The 20,502-nt window shown below is 39.0% G+C and overlaps 2 protein-coding genes across 2 annotated transcripts in view; one reads left to right on the top strand and one right to left on the bottom strand.

Moving 5' to 3' along the window:
- The window catches only part of LOC105097008 (uncharacterized), a 269,473-nt gene that overhangs the window by 123,843 nt on the left and 125,128 nt on the right, over positions 1-20,502 (top strand). The gene's annotated exons all lie outside the window — the stretch shown is intronic.
- MARCOL (MARCO like) lies at positions 2,313-19,571 on the bottom strand. The gene is made up of 4 exons (XM_064478827.1): positions 19,523-19,571; positions 14,137-15,047; positions 12,093-12,214; positions 2,313-2,529 (listed from the first exon to the last, which is right to left on the bottom strand). Exons 1-4 carry the CDS (start codon positions 19,569-19,571, stop codon positions 2,313-2,315), a joined length of 1,299 nt encoding a protein of 432 aa, XP_064334897.1.

Here is a 20,502-nt window from a genome sequence, read left to right as displayed (position 1 = left end):
CATGAAGCAAGGTGCACGAGGAGCAGTAAAGAAAGGCAAAGCATGCAGAATTTGAAGGCTATGATAAGGACTGAGGTCATTTGCCATGAGCCTTAGATGCATTAGAAGTATTTTAAGGAAAGATAGGATATGATAAGATCTGCCTTAAAAAATATTTCTCTGGTTATAGCACAGAACACATAGTGGGATAAAAAATGACTGGATGGATGTAGGTAAAATACTTAGGAGGTCATGGTAGTAGTCCAAGTAAGAGAGCATAGTATCTTACAGCATTTGGTTGATAGTAAATATCGAGAAAATGCATGAATTTGAAAGCTATGTAGAAGCACAGTGTTGCTGAGTTGGACAAGAGAGTGCATCAAGGAGATTCAGTTTCTGACTTGTATAATCAGCAGTGTGGATGCACCACCCACTGAATTATAGCCCTTGTCAGCGAAGCAAACTGCAGCGGGGCAGGAAGAGGAGATCTAAGCTTTGACTTTCTGAATTTAAAGATTCAAAATGACATTTTGAACTTGAGACAGCCAAGCGCAGACATCATAGGTCAGTGAATACATGTTTAAAGACACTGAGTACAGATAACAATGTATGAGTGAAAAAAAACAGTTAAAAAAAAGTATGAGTATTCTTGGTATAGGTGGTAATTGAAACATCATGGATGAGATCTTTAGAGTACAGAGTGACAGAAAAAGCATGTAAGACAGATGTATGGACATTCAGAATGATTGACTGGTAGAGGAAACAGGCTAAAAAAAAGGTTAAAAACAGTTTAAGTAGAAGGAAAAAATATACATGTCAATAGCAGAGAGATAACCCCAAATAAAAATAAATTTCTTGATTTTATTTAAAAAGAAGGAAATAGCCACTGGACTGAAAAAGTTCAGAAAAGTTGTATTTTGTTTTGGGCCAGGATAGGAGTGATTGAAAAAAAAAAACGCACTTTGGGGCTGAAAACATGTTTCTCATTCTTTTTATTTGAAGGACCACAAAACCACAACAGTTCTAAAAAGCACTTATGAAACATTCCTCTGTCTCCTCATTTTGCCTAAGTTGCTGTTTGTATTTTTATGTATCTGGTAGCTTTCCCAACTTTGGAAAAGTGGCCATCTGTAGGAGAGATGTCCTGTGTCTCCCAGCAGTGCACTCCCCTCTCCTCACCTATGTTATATGCTCTAGGGGTTTCTCCATGAAGGCTGCCAGGGTCCTTGTGTGGCGGAGGACTCTGTGGGCGGTCTGTCTGGTAGGCTGGGTTGGCCCTACACTCCGCCTTGCTCGGAGGCTGCCAGGTGCTGCTCCTTCAGGCTGGGTCACGAGGTAATTGAGGTAATTGGCTGCAGAACCTGAGGAGGCCCGGGGGCTAGTGCTGGCTCACTGGTGGGCAGAGTCAGGGTCCTGAGGACTCTGGGGGCTGTTGCCCACCCACTGGTGCGTGAAGGTGTTGCAGAAAAACGTGTTATAGCTTAGTGTTACAGCTCAGTTGTGACAGCAACCTGGATCTGGGCGAGAGACCAAGCAGCACTCTGAGAGTTTGAGAACTCAGGTTTATTACCTACAGCAGGCCCAGAAGAGTTAACACTCCAAGCTCTGGACCCCGTCTGTAGGTTTACACAGCCTTTTATAGGCTGCCAGTTTACACTTTGTAGCATCATATGCAAATAGGGTATAACAAAAGTTGACTAATTAAAAACAAGATTTGTAGAAATGGACCAATCAGGAGGAAGACAAATAACCAATCAGGATAAGGCTCAGGGAACCAACTTAATTTTAAGGGTAAGTTCCACTTTCCTAGAAGTAAGCCATTTCAGAGGCAAAAAGTGAGATAGAGCCTCTGGGCCAAGGAACCGAAGAGTACTGGCAGGAGAGTAGTGGCCCTGCCGAGGGGTCCTGCCAGTCTTTTTATGGGGCTTTCCACCTCAAAGCCAAGTCCTCGGATTAGCGCTGGGCTACTGGCAGGCAGAGCCGAGTCCTGGAATCTGGTCACAGGGCCAGGATCTGAGAGCTGGTACTGGTTTTAGAGCCCTGGGCATCCAGAAGTTTGTATGGACCTGCTAACGGGCAGGGCTGGGGCCCAGCTGGTCCCAGGGCAGGGACTGACCTGCTGTGAGCAGGCTGTGGAACTGCAGCTGGTGAGATTGTGCTTTCCTTTCATCTGGTGTCTGCCTCCGCACCCCCGCCCACCCCCGCCCATCTCTTAAAGCTGGTCCAGAGGCTCCACCCGGCTTCCGGCCCAGAGGGATTCTGGGGCTGCTGCCTGCCCACGGGTGGGTGGAGCTGGGTCTTGGCTCTTCCGGTGGGGCAGACTCAGGAGGTCTTTAGGCTGCCTGTCTGCTGATGGGTGGGGACGTAGCCTCATCCAGATAGTTGCTTGGCTTGTGGCGTCCCAGTACTGGTGCCTCCAGGCTGTTGGGTGGGCCAGGTTCTGGCGCTAATGAGCTAATGGAGAGTTCCACAGTGGCGCCCGCCAGCACTGGACCTCCCAGGAATGGCTGCTGCCGGGGTCGACGTCCCCAGGGTGAGCCCCAGCTGCCCCTTGCCTCTCCCGGAGCCGCTCCAAGACCAGCAGGTAGGTCTGGCCCAGGCTCCTATCAAATTACTGCTTTTGCGCTAGGTCCAGGAGCATGGGAGGTTTTATGTGCTTCCTTTAAGTGTGAAGTGTCTGTTTCCCCCAGTTCTGTTTATATATATAATGGAATGTTATTCAGCCATAAAAAGAATAAAATTTTGCCATTTACAGCAACATGGACGGACTTAGAGGGCATTATGCTAAGTGCAATAAGTCAGAGAAAGACAAATACTGTATGATATCACTGATATGTGGAATCTTAAAAAATGCAACAAACTAGTGAATATAACAGAACAGAAACAGACTCAGAGTGATAGAGAACAAACTTGTGGTTACCAGTAGGGAGTAGGAAAGGGGAAGGTGCAATTTCAGGGTAGGGGAGGAAGGGTTTACCAACTATTATGTATAAAATAAGCTACAAAGATATACTGTACAACACAGAATACAGCCAATGTTTCATAACTATAAATGGAGTATAACCTTTAAAAATTGTGAATCAGGAAATAGACACCTGTAACTTATATAGTATTGTGTATCAACTGTACTTCAATTAAATAAAAGAAGCATTTGTGAGACAGCTGTTTCTGTTTCATAGGTAAGGAAATTAAGGCCCAGGGTAGTGAATTATCTGGTCAGCATTGCAAAGCTAGCTGAAATTTTTACATGCTTTTGCAAATAATCCATAATCCCAATATAATCATGAGAAAAATATCACACAAATCTCAACTGAGGGACATGCTACAAAATACCTGACCAGCGCTACACAAAACTGTCAAAGCCTTCAAAGCAAGGAAAGTCTGGAACCCTGGTAGTTTAAGCAATTGATAGAAATGACAATCACCTGGGAAGCTTTATAATCAATTGTACCTGCACCTGGGCGCCCTCCCTGAGATTGTGATTCAGTTGTTCTACATTAGACCCAGGGTATTGGTATTTTAGAAAGTATCCAAGGTGGGGGGAGGGTATAACTCAGTGGTAGAGCACATACTTAAGCATGCATGAGGTCCTGGGTTCAATCCCCAGAACCTCCATTAAAAATAAATAAATAAATAAATAAATAAATAAACCTAATTACCGCCCCCACCCCGCCAAAAAAAAAAAAGGACAAATAAAAAATTAAAAAGCATCCAAGATAAATAAGCAACTACAGTTGGGGGTAACAGAACAAGAGACATAACAGTTATCTCTGGAACCCCATTCCAGCTGTTTTCTACTGCTCTAAACCAGAAGTTTGTATTTATGAGAAACAAACTTTTCTGTTGCTAGCTTTATTTGTTTGACATAAGCTGGGCTTTTTCAGTGTCATGCGAAAGAACTTACTCTTTTGAAATATACATCATGCCTATAGTGTTATGTAAGTGTTCATTAATTTAAACATGCATATTAATGAAAATTTATTCAATTCATTCATGCTCAGAAAGACCTTATTTTTTCCATTGTCTCTAGAAAGAACAAATTTTTTGAATATCATAAAAACTGTACAACCAGCCCTGGCCTAAATTTTGTGACACTTCTGTAAGCTCTGTCAGATCAGAGGAAATATTTACTGTCTCAGATAATTCATGCCCCTTAATGGTTCAAAGCCTTAGCTCGTGGTCTTTGCTTGTCCGGGGATCTTTGTTCCCTTCCTTTTGTCTATGACAAGAAAGTGCTTTTCCTATTCTTCTTTCTTTCCCCACCCCTGTGACTTCCTGTTCTTGTCATCTTTACTGGGATGGTTTCATTCACTTCTCATTAGCTGTGCCACGACTCTAGGTCTTGTACAAAGGCTGCCTCTTTACTCTATCCCTCCTGGACTGTCGGTCACTCCCAAATAGCTCTTATTAAACAGCTCTGAAAAATATAAGGTTCCTGCTAGTTGGAAGTGACAAGGTTGATACTGCACAAGGCAATCTCCACATGGGGGGTCTAGGGACTGAGACTCCTCAGGACAGTGGTAATAGAGATGATGTAGAACAAAGGATCACATTGAGATCTCTTCCAGTCTTTTGAATTTTTCTAGCACGTCTGTAATTTTAGCTCTCCTGAGGAGAATTAATCAGTAAGTAGTGGTGTCGGTAGAGAAGACAACACCATTTAGGAGTAACTCAGGGGAGCCTGTGATCTAGGCAGCTAAATGTCTATATCTATTCCTGGACTACTTCTTATCTCAGGGGACCCTTTGGCTAAAACCTCTATTTCTGTGACTTGAAAATCAATGCAATTATTTTTTTCTAAAATGTTTATAGCCACTGAGCTGAACTTCTTTAAAAAAAATTTTTTTTTCACCTATCTCACTCACCTCCCACCCCTCTCCTCAGACAGCCACCAATATGTTCTCTTCATATCCATGAGCTCGTTTTTTGTTTTTGTTTTGTTTTATACTTTACGTATAAGTGAGATCATGCAGTACTTATTTTTTCTGTCTTATTTCCCTTGGCATAATGCCCTCAAGGTCCATCCATGTTGTTGCAAATGGCAAGATTTCATTCTTTTTTATGGATGAATAATATTCCATTATATTATATGTGTGTGTGTGTGTGTGTGTGTGTGTATCTACACACATCACATTTTCTTTATCCATTCATTGAGGGATATTTAGGTTGTTTCCACATTTTGGCTATTGTAAATAATGTTGCAGAAACATGGTGGTGTATATATCTTTTTAGAGTAGCATTTTCATTTTCTTCAGATAAATACCCAAAAGTGGAATAATTAGGTGATATGCTAGTCCTATTTTTAACTTTTTGAGGAACGTCCACACTGTTTTCCATAATGGCTATTCCAATTTACATTCCTACCAGCAGTGTGCAAGTGTTCCCTTATCTACACATCCTTGCCAACAACTATTATTTGTTGTCTTTTTGATAATAACCATTTGACAGATGTGAGGTGATATCTCATTGTGCTTTTGATTTGCATTTCCCTGATGATTAGTGATGTTGAACACCTTTTCGTGTACCTGTTGACCATCTGTTATATGTCTTGTTTGGAAAAATGTATATTCAGATCCTCTGCTTATTTTTTAATTGGATTGGTTGGGGGCTTTTTGCTATTGAGTGGTATGAGTTCTTTGTATAGTTTGGATAATCTCTTCTCAGATATATGATTTGTGAATATTTTCTCCCATTCAGTAAGTCGTTTTTTTATTTGTTGATGGTTTTCTTTGCTGTGCAGAAGCTTTGTAGTTTGATGTACTCCTACTTGTTTATTTTTTCTTTTGTTGCCTTTGCTTGTGATGTCAAATCCAAAAAAACCATCTCCAAGACTGGCTGTCCAGTTTTCCCAACACCGTTTATTGAAGAGATTATCCTTCCCCATTGTATACCTTGACTTATTTGTTGTAAATTAATTAACCATATAAGTGTGGGTTTATTTTGGACTCTGTATGCATTGATCTGTGTGTCTGTTTTTATGCTAGTACCTCATTATTTTGATCACTGTAACTTTGTAATATAGTTAGAATCAGGGTGTGTGGTACCTCGAGCTTTGTCCTTCCTGAGCTGAAACTTCTCACTGAGAGTGTAGGGGTGGATAGGTAGAAGGGTACAAATGCTCCTTTGAGATAAATGTCACCATGAGAGAAGCCTCTGGATTTGTTTTTTTCACTGCTTGTTGAATCTCAAAACTGGGCTTTGTTCTGGCTAGATCCATTTATTTTCTCAGAACCTTATGACAATTTCACTGAAGGGATTGAAAAGCATTCTTCCAAATGACTGAGACTATTTCATTCTTTATATGAATTTTACATTTTGTCTCCTGAGTAGTTTTTCTCATAGCCAATGGGACATTTTTGATCATTCACTAGTTGCCAAAAATATCTCATGATCAGGATGATCATTTTTCTTGAAGCCCCTAGTCACCAATAGATGATGTTAAGAGGTGCTGCTAAAAAGCACTAGACAAATCTGATGCTGAATTTGATTCCATATTCTAATGGCTTCATGTAAGCCATTGTTCTTACCACACTCAAGTGTTCCTAGCTACAAAGTGGAGAAATTACCTATTTTTTGACAGAGTTGTTGCTAGTTTTAGAAGCTACCATAGCAAGTGTTTCAAATGTAGCCATATTCACAGTGGACATAGATAAATACTCATTGATTTAGATTAAAATTTGGGGTTTTTCTTGGTCATTGAGATCTAGTTTGGGTACACAGATAAATGATCATACATTTATTTACAGAGAACAAGTGTCTTTATTTTATCAGATTTATCTAATCAAAGAAATAACCATTCAATTTTTTAAAACTTATCTGCTTTGTTTGCAGATATTGTCTGTGGAGTTTGTGAAAGAAAGGCAGTAGTTTGGGTAAACTGTCTTTTGACTCTTAAAGAATCAAAACTTTGTATTTGTCATGGCATCAAATACCTGGTTATATAAGTGATTGTCTCCTGCAGCACAGTGCCCGATTTATGAGTGGTGGCAGGAGTTGGTGAGATCTGGGTGTTTGGAGAAGGGAGAGGAGGCTCTTAGACAAGTAAGGGACAAGGGACAAAGTATCATAGTGAAAAAGGGAGTACAAATGTTGACCAGACTAGCCCTTGCAAAGCTGTAAAAGAAGACAGGTCAGGAAAAAAAAAAGTGTGATAAAGGTTGGAAGAGGCAGGAATTCTCTGTAAAATTAAATTGCCAGGTATATGAATATGAATAAATGTGAGGATTGAGATATTAGGCAATGAGTATCAGGGTGTGTTACAGAGTAGTCTTTTTGTTTTCTATAAAACAATTTCAAGTAACGACAAAGGCTGTATATGATGGGAGGATAGATTTCAAGGGGGAAGTTCGTATCTACAGAGGTGCAGAAAGAAAATTCACAGGTCCTGATTCGTGAGAGGGCTTAGTGGATTCCAGTAATGAAAAGATCTCTCTGCCTAGAGCATAGAGAGTTGGAGAGATTCAGGCTGGTGATAACTCTGAAGAGACAGGAAGGAGCCAGGGACATGCTAGTCTCTTGGGCTGTTAAGGATTAAGGGTGTGGATCTTAAGGAAAAAATGGGCAGTGTTTTTAGCAAAGGTGTAGGTTTTCAACACAAACTCTTCGGGGTTTTCAGAAGTGGCTATTGCCAGACTACCTACTGGGATACTGAACATCTTGTAGGTCAGATAAAGAATGTGAAGGTTGTCCCAAATATTAGGGGTCCGAGTGTCATAAGGTGGGATAGCAGTAGTACATTATAAAATTTGTATTTCAAACAGATCACTCTTGCTGCTCTGTGAGGAATGAATTAGAAAGACTGAAAGTAAAGATACCCAGACCATTTAGGGAGATCTTGCAGTGTTTCAGGAAGAGACAGTAAGTAGTAGCTTGCACTAAGGTACAGGTGCTTAAGGAGAGAGGTGAACACCTGTTTCACTGGTCCTCTCCTGCATTGATCAGTCATTGATTTATTCAGTAAAACAATTTTCCTAAGTCCCTTTTATGTACAAAAATAATCTAAAGTTTTCCCCTTCAAGGTGCTCACTGTATATTTGAAAGACTCCATTAATGTCTTTTCAAGTAATTATCAAATGCTTTTTTGATATTACAGCCTAATTGTTTTGAACAAACTCAATTGTGGCTTCCATCACAGAACACTTTCCTGAGATAATTCTGATAGTAAAACATACAGAAATAGCTATTTTTGTTGTGTGTGTGTGTGTGTGTGTGTGCGCGCAAAAAATCTGGGTAAATATGGAACGTCATTACATCTTTTATCCTTAAGTATTTAAGAGGAAGTTACAAATTCTGTCTATGCTGTGGAATCTGTCTGAAGGCTGAGGTCTGTGTTCAGTCTAAATTGTTTGCTAGGCACATGCAATTAAATTGAACAAAACTAAACTAACTTATTAAACATCAGTAGTAATTGATTAAGTCCTGAGGTATTTTCCAGCATTAAGTTCTATTTCTATAAGTATTCTTTCTATAAGTATATTAATTTCAAAATATTTATTTGTTTCTATGTGAGGCATTTTGCTGAGAGCTCAGTCATTCTACTCTGTTTAATCATCCATTAAATTGAATCATAAGGTAGAAGCCTTGGATACTAGGAAAAGACCAATGTAGAGCAAACTTTACATAGATTCTATCCATTTGAATTTGAGATTGAGTTTCCAGCTGAATTCTTACATTCCATGAGCCAAATATATGAAGGGCTTCCACAGTTGATCTCTGAGTTTTGTTTGTTGCCGATTAGATGTAGGATTGAATGCTTTTAATAATGTGTCCATTAATGACCTGCATATCAACACAACTGTAGCTTCTGCATCTTTCCTTTCTCATTTTTCCAAAACATAACACATTATGTTTCCCTCTCCTTGAATTTAACCACTTACCCTGTCTGATACCACAACCTCTTTCTACATTTGGATCTGGACCTTGTGCCCTATTCCATTGTCTGCTCTCCTGCTATGTTTGTTGGGGCGGATCTCTATATTCCAAGTATAAACTGCTGTCTGAATTCCCTACTGCTCAATAAAGATCCTTTGAATATAAAAGGACTTGTATTCATCACTGGCCTATAGCTTTTGTGCAACCACTCTGATGTCATTTTCATAAAACTATTTTTTGGGGGGTTCTATATATATTTTTTTATCGAAGTGTAGTCAGTTTACAATGTTGTCAATTTCTGGTGTACAGCATAATGCTTCAGTCATACATGAACATACACATACTTGTTTTCATATTCTTTTTCACCATAAGTTACTGTAAGATACTGAATAGAGTTCCCTGGGCTATACAGTATGAACTTGTTGTTCATCTATTTTATATATGTTAGTATCTGCAAATCTCGAACTCCCAATTTATCCCTTCCCACCCACTTCTCTCCCCTGGTAACCATAAGTTAGTTTCTAAGTCTGTGAGTCTGTTTCTGTTTTGTAAATAAGTTCGTTTGTCTCTTTTTTTTAGATTCCACATGTAAGTGATATCATATGGTATTTTTCTTTCTCTTTCTGGCTTGCTTCATTTAGAATGACAATCTCCAGATTCATCCATGTTGCTGCAAATGGCATTATTCTTTTTTATGGCTGAGTAGTATTCCATTGTATAAATATATCACATCTTTATCCAGTCATCTGTCGATGGCCATTTAGGTTGTTTCCATGTCTTAGCTATTGTAAATAGTGTTGCTATGAACATTGGGGTGCATATATCTTTTTGAATTAAGGTTCTCTCTGGAATATGCTTAGGATTGGGATTGCTGGATTATATGGTTAAGTCTATTTTTATTCTTTTGAGGAATCTCCATACTGTTTTCCATAATGGCTGCACCCAATTACATTCCCACCAACAGTGTAAAAGGATTCCCTTTTCTCCACACCCTCTCCAGCATTTATCATTTGTGGACTTTTCAGTGATGACCATTCTGACTGGTCTGGGGTATACCTTATTGTAGTTTTGATTTGCGTTTCTCTGATAGTTAACAATATTGAGCATTTTTAAAATGTGCCTATTGGCCATTTGTATGTCTTCATTGGAGAATTGCTTGTTTAGGTATTCTGCCCATTTTTGGATTAGGTTTTTTTTTTTTTTTTCCTTATTAAGTTGTGTGAGCTGTTTATATATTCTGGAAATTAAGCCGTTGTCAGTTGCATCATTTGCAAGTATTTTCTTCCACTCTGTAAGTTGTCTTTCTGTTTTGCTTATGATTCCCTTTGCTGTGTAAAAGCTTATAATTTTAATTAAGTCCTATTTTTTATTTTGTTTTCATTTCTATTTACTGCCCTAGGAACATAAAAACCATTCTTTTTACCAGCTCTGATCCCAACATTATCTTGGGTCTTGTTCATATTCTTGAGCCCTGTGTTGCTTACCAATTATTCCTCTCCTGGTGAGATTCCTTCTAATCATTTTGGCTTTCGACTCTGCCAGACTTAAAATACCACTTCAGATAAATAAAATAAATTTCTACATTTCAGTACCTATGGATCAATAGTTTTAAATTCTATCTCTGTTCATATATCCCTTTAAGAATCTAATGAAAGCTTTGAACATTCTTTTAAGGAAAAAATACACAGAGGATTTATTTTGCATGTGTTTCCATAGATCTTCTAAAGCCAATAAATGCATCCTTAAAAAATCTTAAATCAGTTTTATATCAAGTAGCCAGAGACCACCTTCATTAGAAACACCTGGAATGTGGTTTAAACTTGCAGTTTCTTTAGCTCTGTTAGAGGCCTACATCATCAATATTTGTAGAGTCAGGAATCTTTATTTTTTACATGCAATCCTGAGATTTTTATACTTCTTAGGATTTACAAATTGCTGCTGTAGTTGTTGGTCTGAAGTATTAGCCATTTTGGGGCTTGGGGAACAGATGGATCATAGACACAAGGTTTGAGAAAGTGTAGAAAATAAACAGTCTCAGAAATTGGAAGCAACTCTGGAACTGACTTTATTTGCAGTGAGAAAAGCTAGAAAATAATGTAGGATCCGTCCATGATATCTGTCAGACTCATGCTGGCCTCACTCAGTAGAACTCCCAGGGAAAACCACCGTTTAAAGAGAACTGAAAGTGGATTCTGAGGCTCCAGGTGATTTGGTTGCTGTAAAATGCTTAGCATTTCCCCTCATGGTTCAGACTCAGTTTTCCCTTACTCAACCTGAAAACAAGATAATGAGAGAAATCAAGGACCTAAGAATTGTGGCACCACTCAGAGAGAAAATGTGATTATTTAAAAATCACAAGGGAAAGAGCAGGCCTGGGCCCTGGCTGGCCTGTTTCACATCGACCGCTCTGGGCAAGTGAGCACTTTGCGGCAGTCCTTTCCTGTCCCTGGGCAGGGTGCCTTATCTATAAAATGAGAGAATGGTTGTCCGATGTGCCTTCTGACTTTAACTTTTATGGCCACAGAGGACACTTACCTTTAACATTTACTTAAGTCTGCAATAATGATTTACCAAACACTTAATAAATTCTGAAACTATTAAAAACAAGAGGGGTATAGTTTTTACCTTATTCCTTCTTTCATAGGTAAACATTTATTCATTTTGAAAGCTGAGCTATCCAGCTCTTTCTCAGCCACATGTCTAATTTTGAATGGCCTTATCATCATGTTATTTCTTCTAGACAGGGTGTAACCCTTGATGGTTTGCATGGCTTAACAAATCCAACATTTAATGTTGTTATTTAAGTTTAAAATATCATTGAGTAGTCTACACTTGGTAATCCTTGGGATTCATAATCCTCTCATCCTCTGATTTTTTTTTTTTGCTGCCTTCCACTGCAAAGATGTAAGCTGCATGGGAGCAGGAAGCAGGGAAGTCTGAGTTTGGCTCACCACCTTAGTGCTTAGAGGAATGCCTGTGCAAAGTAGATGTTTAATGAATATTTGGTAAGTGAATGACTCAGCAATAAATTTACCGCTACTTATGAAGCTGAATATATCACAGTCTCTCAGGAAATGACTGACTTCACTGTTCAAGGGTTAAATATGCTTTTATGTTTCCTTTGGACAGACACCCAAGGCACTATTGAGAGAAAACTACGGAGACTTAGAGAAAAATGTTCTTTCATTCCCTTTGCATCAGAATAGTACTTCCTAATACAAAGAAACATAAAGTCCTCTTACCTTTTTGCTTCGTTAAATATGCAGTGGTTACCATAGGTTTTTCCATCAGAACCACAGACCGGTTTGTAGCCAGGTTGACATTTTGTGTTTCCAGTCGGGTTCTTATCGCTGGTACTGCCAGTCTGCAGTGACGGGAAGGACCATTAGGTAAATACAGGGGACTAAATTTAATTCTGATATTGTAATAAAACAAATACTTATTGCTCATTAACTACTGATAAAGCATTGTACTGCATCATTTTGTTGACTCTTTAGATTTTAATCTGTGCAGCGATATGAAAGAAGAGTATATTTTGTCCTCCCGCATTGTCTCAGGCATACAGTGCATTTAAGTGACAAACCCAAAAACCGTATGTGGATTAACTCCCCAAGCTGGGATTCAAACCATGAGTTATCTGACTCCAAAGCCCCTGTTCTTGCATGTCAGACTGCCTCCACTTTAATTCTTTGTGGACAAGCATTCCCCTACCCAAGGAAACAACAATTAGGGACAAGTCATACTGGAAAAGAAAAAACACATATGGTCATAATTAATTGGCCCTTTCTCTTTTCTGGTCCCATGAAAGAAAATGAGGCTGAAGGCAGGATTATGCAGAGTTCAATTAAATAGTACCTGCAGTGTTTCCCCAGAATCAAGTTATCAAGAATATCAAGCATGGCAGAAGCCTGTGGACATAAAGAAGCTTTGACTAGCAGATGAGAACAGACACAATGAATGGAATGTGAGTGTCTTCAGTAGGGACATAGTCTTCGTAGAGCCAAGGAAGATGAACAAATACCTCTGTCGTTTCAGTGGTTTAGAGTTTACTGCCCTTTTCATATCAATCCATTACTCCCATTCACACATACTCTCTGAAATGGACAGGGTTCTCTCTCCCGTTTTAGAAAAGAGTATAAAACTGAGAAAGTTTAAGCAACAATCTAAACACTCAGAAACCTGTTGGTGGTGGCATTCAGGTCTGGATGGCAGGAATGTCCCTGGGAGATTACTACTTCATGCCAGCTAAGACACAAGGACGAGGAGGGAGGCATAGGCAGCTTTTATTTGGAAGGGTGTTGAGGAGTGACAAGTTATGAGGTAAAAAGCAAAGTCTCCAGTAAGATGGTGACATGGAGGAAGTGTTCTCCAAAACTATTTTGGGTCAACTAAATGGAGTGTCCAGAATTGCTGATCGGAATTAGGAAGCTGGCACTTGAGAGAGAGCCTGGCAAAGAAAGGCCAAGCACAGCAGGACTCAGAAGGGAATACAGGAGTCATGGATGTGCACCTGTGTGCAAGGATGACTCTCAAATGTCAGGCATTCATTCACTCATCCAACAAACGGATCAAGAGAACCTACCATATGCCCGTCTTGTTCTAGGATCTGGGGTTACAGGTTTGAAAAGAAATGGCACTTTAAGGAGTTCATCCTCTAATTGAATAGACAGTAACAAAGCAGTAAGGTACATTCTATGATAGAGGATATCATTAATATTAGGAATACATTCATGGTAAACCAAAAGATTATGTTGTGGATGGCATGTGAGCAAGAGTGACATGAAATGGATACAGTCATGTCCAGTCATGGATATGAGATCCAATCATGAAAAATCTTAAATGCCATGCTCAGGAGTTTGGGTTTTATCCCCTGGGTAGTATGGCAATGCTGAAAAATTTTCAGCAGGGGGGTGATAAGGCAGATTAGATTTGTGACGTAGAACTACCACCTGAGTGGTTTGTACATTATGGAGGGGATGAAAATGGGCATGAAAGGTAAGCCTGGTGGGAATGGGGCCCAATTACTGAGGGACTGAGCTAGGCCAGTATAGATAGAAAGGTCTGAGTGGAAAACAGAGAAGGGAATGAGATGGAATAGAAGAGCATGACACTCATTAATGATTATAAATGTGTACAAAAATAACCACCTGCAATTTCTTCTTTGTTATATCAGTGTTATCACAATGTGTTTGTCATTAGTACAGTGTAGTCTACTATTTCAAATCTTGGGATATAGAATGGCTGAGGGTAAGCGTCCTGAGGAAAAAAACAGAAATTAACACTAACCTGAATCTCCATTATATTGCCATTCAAAGGGTTCCCTCCATTTTTTCTTTCTTCTTGATTGTAGAAAGACCTTGATTTCCCTTGTTGGCTAGATAATCCTGGCTTTCCTTTTTGGCTATGTGACCCTGGCTTCCCTTGCTGGCCAGAAGATCCTGGCTTCCCTTGCTGGCTGGCTGACCCTGGGCCCCCTTGCTGGCCGGCTGACCCTGGGCCCCCTTGCTGGCCGGCTGACCCTGGGCCCCCTTGCTGGCCGGCTGACCCTGGCTTCCCTTGCTGGCCAGAAGATCCTGGCTTCCCTTGCTGGCCGGCTGACCCTGGGCCCCCTTGCTGGCCGGCTGACCCTGGGCCCCCTTGCTGGCCGGCTGACCCTGGCTTCCCTTGCTGGCCAGAAGATCCTGGCTTCCCTTGCTGGCTGGTTGACCCTGGACCCCCTTGCTGGCCGGCTGACCCTGGGCCCCCTTGCTGGCCGGCTGACCCTGGGCCCCCTTGCTGGCCGGCTGACCCTGGGCCCCCTTGCTGGCCGGTTGACCCTGGGCCCCCTTGCTGGTTGGAAGATCCTGGCTTCCCTTGCTGGTTGGAAGATCCTGGTTTTCCTTTCTCGTTAGTAACTTCTGGATTCTCTTTTTGGTTATATTGTCCTGAATTCCCTTGCAGACTCTCAGGCTGATTGAAAACTCCTGTCCTCCCTTGCTGATTAAAATTCCCTGGTTTCTTTGGCTGGTTAGAATGCCCTGGCTGTCCTTGTAGACTAAATGTCCCTGGTTTTCCATGTGTGTTGCTACCTCTTTGCTTATTAGATTCTATTTGTCCTCCTTGATGGGCAGCTTCATTTTTTCTCTCTAGAATAAGTGCAGGTTCTCCACTCTCTTCTAGTTTATAAACACTTGTTTTCAATGGCTGGGCTGAAGATACTGCAATGATACCATAAGCACAAAGATAAAGTTATTTAACTTCAAGAATTTTAAATCAATAGCATTTATCCCAAGACATAGTATGTGTTTAATGCCTCTTTGATTTTTTTAACCAAACCTCAGGATGGAGTCTTCCCATTACCTCTCATAACCTGATTATTTTGAGTCCTCTTTTTTTTCTTGACTGTACTACATGGCTTCTACGAATAATGGGGTTAAGCCACCTTGCCCTATTTCTAAATCAGAGCCTGAATTATTTGAACTGGGCTTTCATATTATCCCAGATAATTAATGATTTACTGATTAATCAAGCTGACTCTGCTTAATTCCTACTATAAACTTTCACCACATCACAGAACCTTGTCCCACATTGTCAGCCTCACCTTACAGAAGATGCCATCATCAACTTTCCACACACGAAAGCTGTCTGGCATGAGCCCTCCTTCCACATTCTTTCTGTATCTCCATACACACTTTCTGTAGCTGTCTTCTTTCTGCCTTCCCCCTGTCCCAAAGGCAGTGGTTTCCCTTCTTCTTCAGAACCTACCTTTTTTTTTCCAATCAATTTTATGTCCACCGTTTCTCATAAAGGCCCTAGCATCAATCCGTCAATCATACTCTCCAGTTTTTGTTTCTCTCTTTTGTGATAAAACTACTCAAGGACATAATAGATATTATGTGACTGTTTCTTAAAACATACGTTCCATAACTTGTCTACTCTATCTACTTCTTATGTTTATTTTGGAAGCCCATCCTTTTATAATGGATGGGCTTCCAAAATAAATCAATCAGTCAGTCAGATTCTATTCTAAATGAGCCAGGTCTAGAAAACAATGAACAAGCAAAGAGAATTGCTTTAGATCTGTTAGGTACACTAGTGTCCCATTGGGTCTTAGACTTCTTGTCCTTGGTTTTGTGCAAGTGTTTCATTTTGGCCTCTTTACCTTTTCCATTTGGTGATTCCTCTTTCTTCCCTTACCTTCTTAATTTGGAGTTTCCTCAAAACTTTTATCTAGACTTACTTTTTTTTTTTATCATAGGCATCCTTGGTAGTTTTTTTTCAATGTACACATCTTAAAGTTTTTCAGTTTGGATGGTTTCAAATCTCCACTGAGGGTTTCACTGGCATTTGCAATTGTCCTGCTTTATATTTCCATGAGTATACACACTTCATAAGTGTGTCTTCAAGTAATCGGACTAAAATCAAATGTCATTAATTGTTACCCACTGAGCATGCGTGGTATCCTACACTGCCAGTGGTTAAGGTCCTAGCCCAGAAACAGGAGTTCAGCAGTCAGTAACCTGGTTAACTAAACTGATACAGTGTGATGTAGGGTCTATGATTGTCATTCAATTTATCAAAAAGAAAAAAAAAAAAAACCACTGAAAGAATCCATTACTATGCCAGAACAATAATAAGATCTAGAGATACAATTATGAACACAGCATTTATGATTCTGTCCTCAAGAAGCTGGGCGGTCTAATAGTGTGTGCAAATAAATAGAAATGTATATTAGAATGATCAATGCTATAATGTGAGAAGTAAAGTAGCTAATAGATCGGAGTAAAGATAGCATAGAGTAGGACATCGTATCTCCTTCCTGGAGGAGGTGGCACAAAAAAAGTATAGGCTACAGCCAGAAAAATGGATAAGAAAATAATTATCTTCAGCAGAGAGTAGATTCACAAGTTCTCAGAAGCAAACATTGTTCTTTGACAGGCACTCACTTTAAGTAGAAATCGATTAGAGTGGAGATGTGGATTAAATGGAAAAAGATAGATTGCTTGATCTATTTTTTGTTATGTTTAGTTTTTTAATAGGTCATACAAGCAAATTGCATCAAATTCTACAGATAGAAGAGAGTAAACAGTTTAAAGTAACTTTCCCTTCCTCTACTGTCCCAATCCCCTCATTTCCTTACCTAGAACACAATTACATTTACCAGGGTTTTCTGTATTACTCAGAGATATCTTAAGTATTTACAAACGTATTTGAATATATTTCCCACACATTTGGTAGCACATCATATAGGCAGTTCTGCTGCTTATTTCCTCTCCTCTCTTGACAATGCAGTGAGGCTATCTCTATATCAGTGCATATCAAGCACCTTCATATTTTTCCCTAGAGCCTGAATACTATCTCATTTGTTAAGTCTTCCATAATTTATTCAACCAGTCTTCTCACAATGAGTAGCTAGGTTATTTCCCTCTTTTACTATTACAGATAATGATTTAATGAAAATCCTAAAAATTCATCATTTCTGACATTGACAAATTTGTAGAATAAAAACCAGAAATGGAATTTTTTAGCTTAAAAAAAAGAGAACTAAGATATCAAAATGTTTTTCAACTGTCTATTTTTCAAATTTTTAATTGAAATATAGTTGATACATAATATTATGTAAGTTACAGGCATACAACAGTGATTCATAATTTTAAAGATTATACTCTATTTATAGTTTTTATAAAATATTGGCTATACTCCCTGTGTTGTACAGTATATCCTTATATCTTATTTTATACCTAGTAGTTTGTACCTCTTAATTCCCCACACCTATATTGCCCCTCCCCCTTCCCTTCCCCACTAGTAACAACTAATATTTTCTCTATATCTATGTCTGTTTCTTTTTTGTTATATTTGCTAGTTTGTTGTATTTTTTAGATTCCACATATAAGTGATCTCATACAGTATTTGTCTTTCTCTGACTTGTTTCACTTAGCATAACACCCTCCAAGTCCATCCATGTTGTTGCAAATGGCAAAATTTCATTCTTTATGGCTGAATAGTATTCCTGTGTGTGTGTGTGTGTGTGTGTGTGTGTACACATTGTATCTTTATACATTCATCTGTTGATGGACATTTAGACTGCTTCCATATCTTGGCTATTATAAGTAATGCTGCTGTGAACATTTAACCATCTATTTTTTTTCAGCTACAATTTTGTAAAATAGTTATCTTCAGTTTTTGCTTTATATTTCACTTTTCTGATTTTACCAATTCCAAATACATGCTTGTCCCTGCTTTATATTGTAATAGGCATTCCAGATGCCTCTCTTCTTCACCCTTCAAATCCATATAAACACTACATCTGATATTAACATAAGTTTTTCCATCAACAAATGACTGCTAAATACATACTAAACGTTAGCTGGCAAGGTGCTAAAGTACGCAAGAGCTGTGGACCCTGTCATCATGAAACACACATGTTCTACTGAGGGATTTTTATCTGTATGCTTTTCTTTCTTCTGGAATATATATTCTTTTCTCCTTCCTTCTCTTACCCCATTGCTTAGCTCTATATTCTTACTTCTTTACATAATTTTTTTTTCTTTTTTGGGGGGAGGTAATTTGGTTTATTTATTTATTTTTAATGGAAGCACAGGGGATTAAACCCAGGACATCATGCATGCTAGGCATTCGCTTTACCCTGAGCTCTACCCACCCTACTTACTCTTATTTCTTAATGCTACTGCTTCAACAGCTCCCTAAGTGGCATTTCTGTGTGACTTTTCTTACATCTAATTCATTTTCAGTATCACTGCAGACTAATATTCCTTAAGAGAGTGGGTCTGATCACCTCTGTACTCAACAATCTGAAACAACTGCAATGATTTCAATGAGAGGAGAATCACTATTTCTTGTGTTCCAACTATGAGCAGCTGAAGGTCGTGGGCACTTTACTTTCATTATTTCCTTTCAGGACATGTAAGAAAAAAGCTGTTCAAGTAGGAGGTCATAAAAATTGGAATTAGTTTCATGTATCATACTTTATCATCTTGAGAAATCTATTATCTGTATCATTTATTATCTTGAGAAATTTATATCATTAGCTGGAAATTCACATCTCTGAAAATAGAAAACCTAACTGCGTTGAGGTAAGAAATAGAACTAAGTTGAATCAGAGGCACCTACAAAGAACTCAGGTAATGGTCACAGAGTTAGCATACACACGGTTCCTATAATAACCTGTGGAAATGTATAGTTATTTTCATTTTGTAAATGAGAAAACTAAGGTTAAAATAAGTAAGCTGCCCAAAAGCACATAAATAGAAAATTGAAAAGCCAGGATTTGAACCTATTTCTGTTTGACCACACAACCCTGGATCATCACACAAAACCACAGCCTTTATGGAACACAAACTCGGGTATGGCACAAATCTCATACTATCTTTATTCCGGGTCTGTTCTCATCATCCTTTTAGACTGCATTTTCTTTCCTGTCTAATGTCCTGCTTTCCCCATTCCTTTGTCTCTGCTGCTCTTCAGCCACACCAAACTACTCCCCGTTGTACCACCTGATCACGATCATTATACCTCCGTCTATATTTACATTGTCTCAAATGACGTTCTTTCATTTCTTTGATAGAGACTTCCTGTTTTAAAGTTTCTGACAGAATATTACTAAACCACTCAACATTTCTAATTCTTTACTTTGAGAGTTGGAAGGAAAGTCATTGAATGTAAATTTTCTTACCTGAGAATATGGCTAAGAATAGGAAGGGAAGGAAAATGAAAGCCTCCATGTTGGAGCCTGTTGTTTCAGAGCTGGCCGTTGAATGGAGTTAAGGGTAACTCTTCAGCGGATGCTTTCTGAATAAACCATGCTGATCGCCACCATGTTATATATTTGAAAAATCCTCCACCCTTATTGCTAAACATTGTCATTGTGTTCAAAAAAATTACAGAGTAACTTTTGCAAACTGGAAGGTGTTGCTTCTTGAGTAGATTGTCATTTAAAAAATAAGCTTCACGCCCCAACTCCCATAAACATCCAACTTTAAAACGCTTCTATCAGATATCTTCCTCATAGAAAAAAATAAGAAAGGCGAAACCCATCTGAGAAAGTGGTAAATTCCGTGTCCACTTTTTTATTGGGAAAAGATGACTTATCTTCAGTAAGTGCCGTTAGTGACTTTCCAAGTTTATGCGTCTCCAATAGAGATTCCCAGGGTTATGTGCCAATTATTTACCTCAAAATATATTTTAAAAGCAAGTAGAAATGCATGGAGTATTGGTCACTAGTAAGTGACGAGTGCATCCAGTGGGGAATAATAATGGACAATGTACTTTTATGAGGTAACAAGGGACAATGGATCTCATGTTCAAGAAAACATTACGCTGTTGGCCTTCTCACCTCAAGGGATTATGCTAAACAGAAGCTGATGTGAATATCACCTTGGAATTTTTAGTCAGTCATAGACCCAACATTATGAAACACTGCGGTATTGTATTCAAGATTGGTTGCCCTATACAAGAGAAACTTGAATTAATTGAAGCATGTCCAAAAGAAGATGACTCTCATAATCTGAGGTCTAGAGATGGTACAGCATAAGGTCGGTTGATGGCTGTAGGAAACAGCCTTGAGTAAAGACGGACTTTGGAGTGACATTACCATTGGAGTCATCTTCTGAAAGACATTTGTATGGAGAAAAATGATATTATTTGATCTGCATT

Source organism: Camelus dromedarius, chromosome 3, assembly GCF_036321535.1.
Source record: "Camelus dromedarius isolate mCamDro1 chromosome 3, mCamDro1.pat, whole genome shotgun sequence".
NCBI classification, from domain to species: domain Eukaryota; kingdom Metazoa; phylum Chordata; class Mammalia; order Artiodactyla; family Camelidae; genus Camelus; species Camelus dromedarius.
Note: the sequence above shows the minus strand (reverse complement) of the source record. Positions and strands in the feature narration are given on the sequence as shown.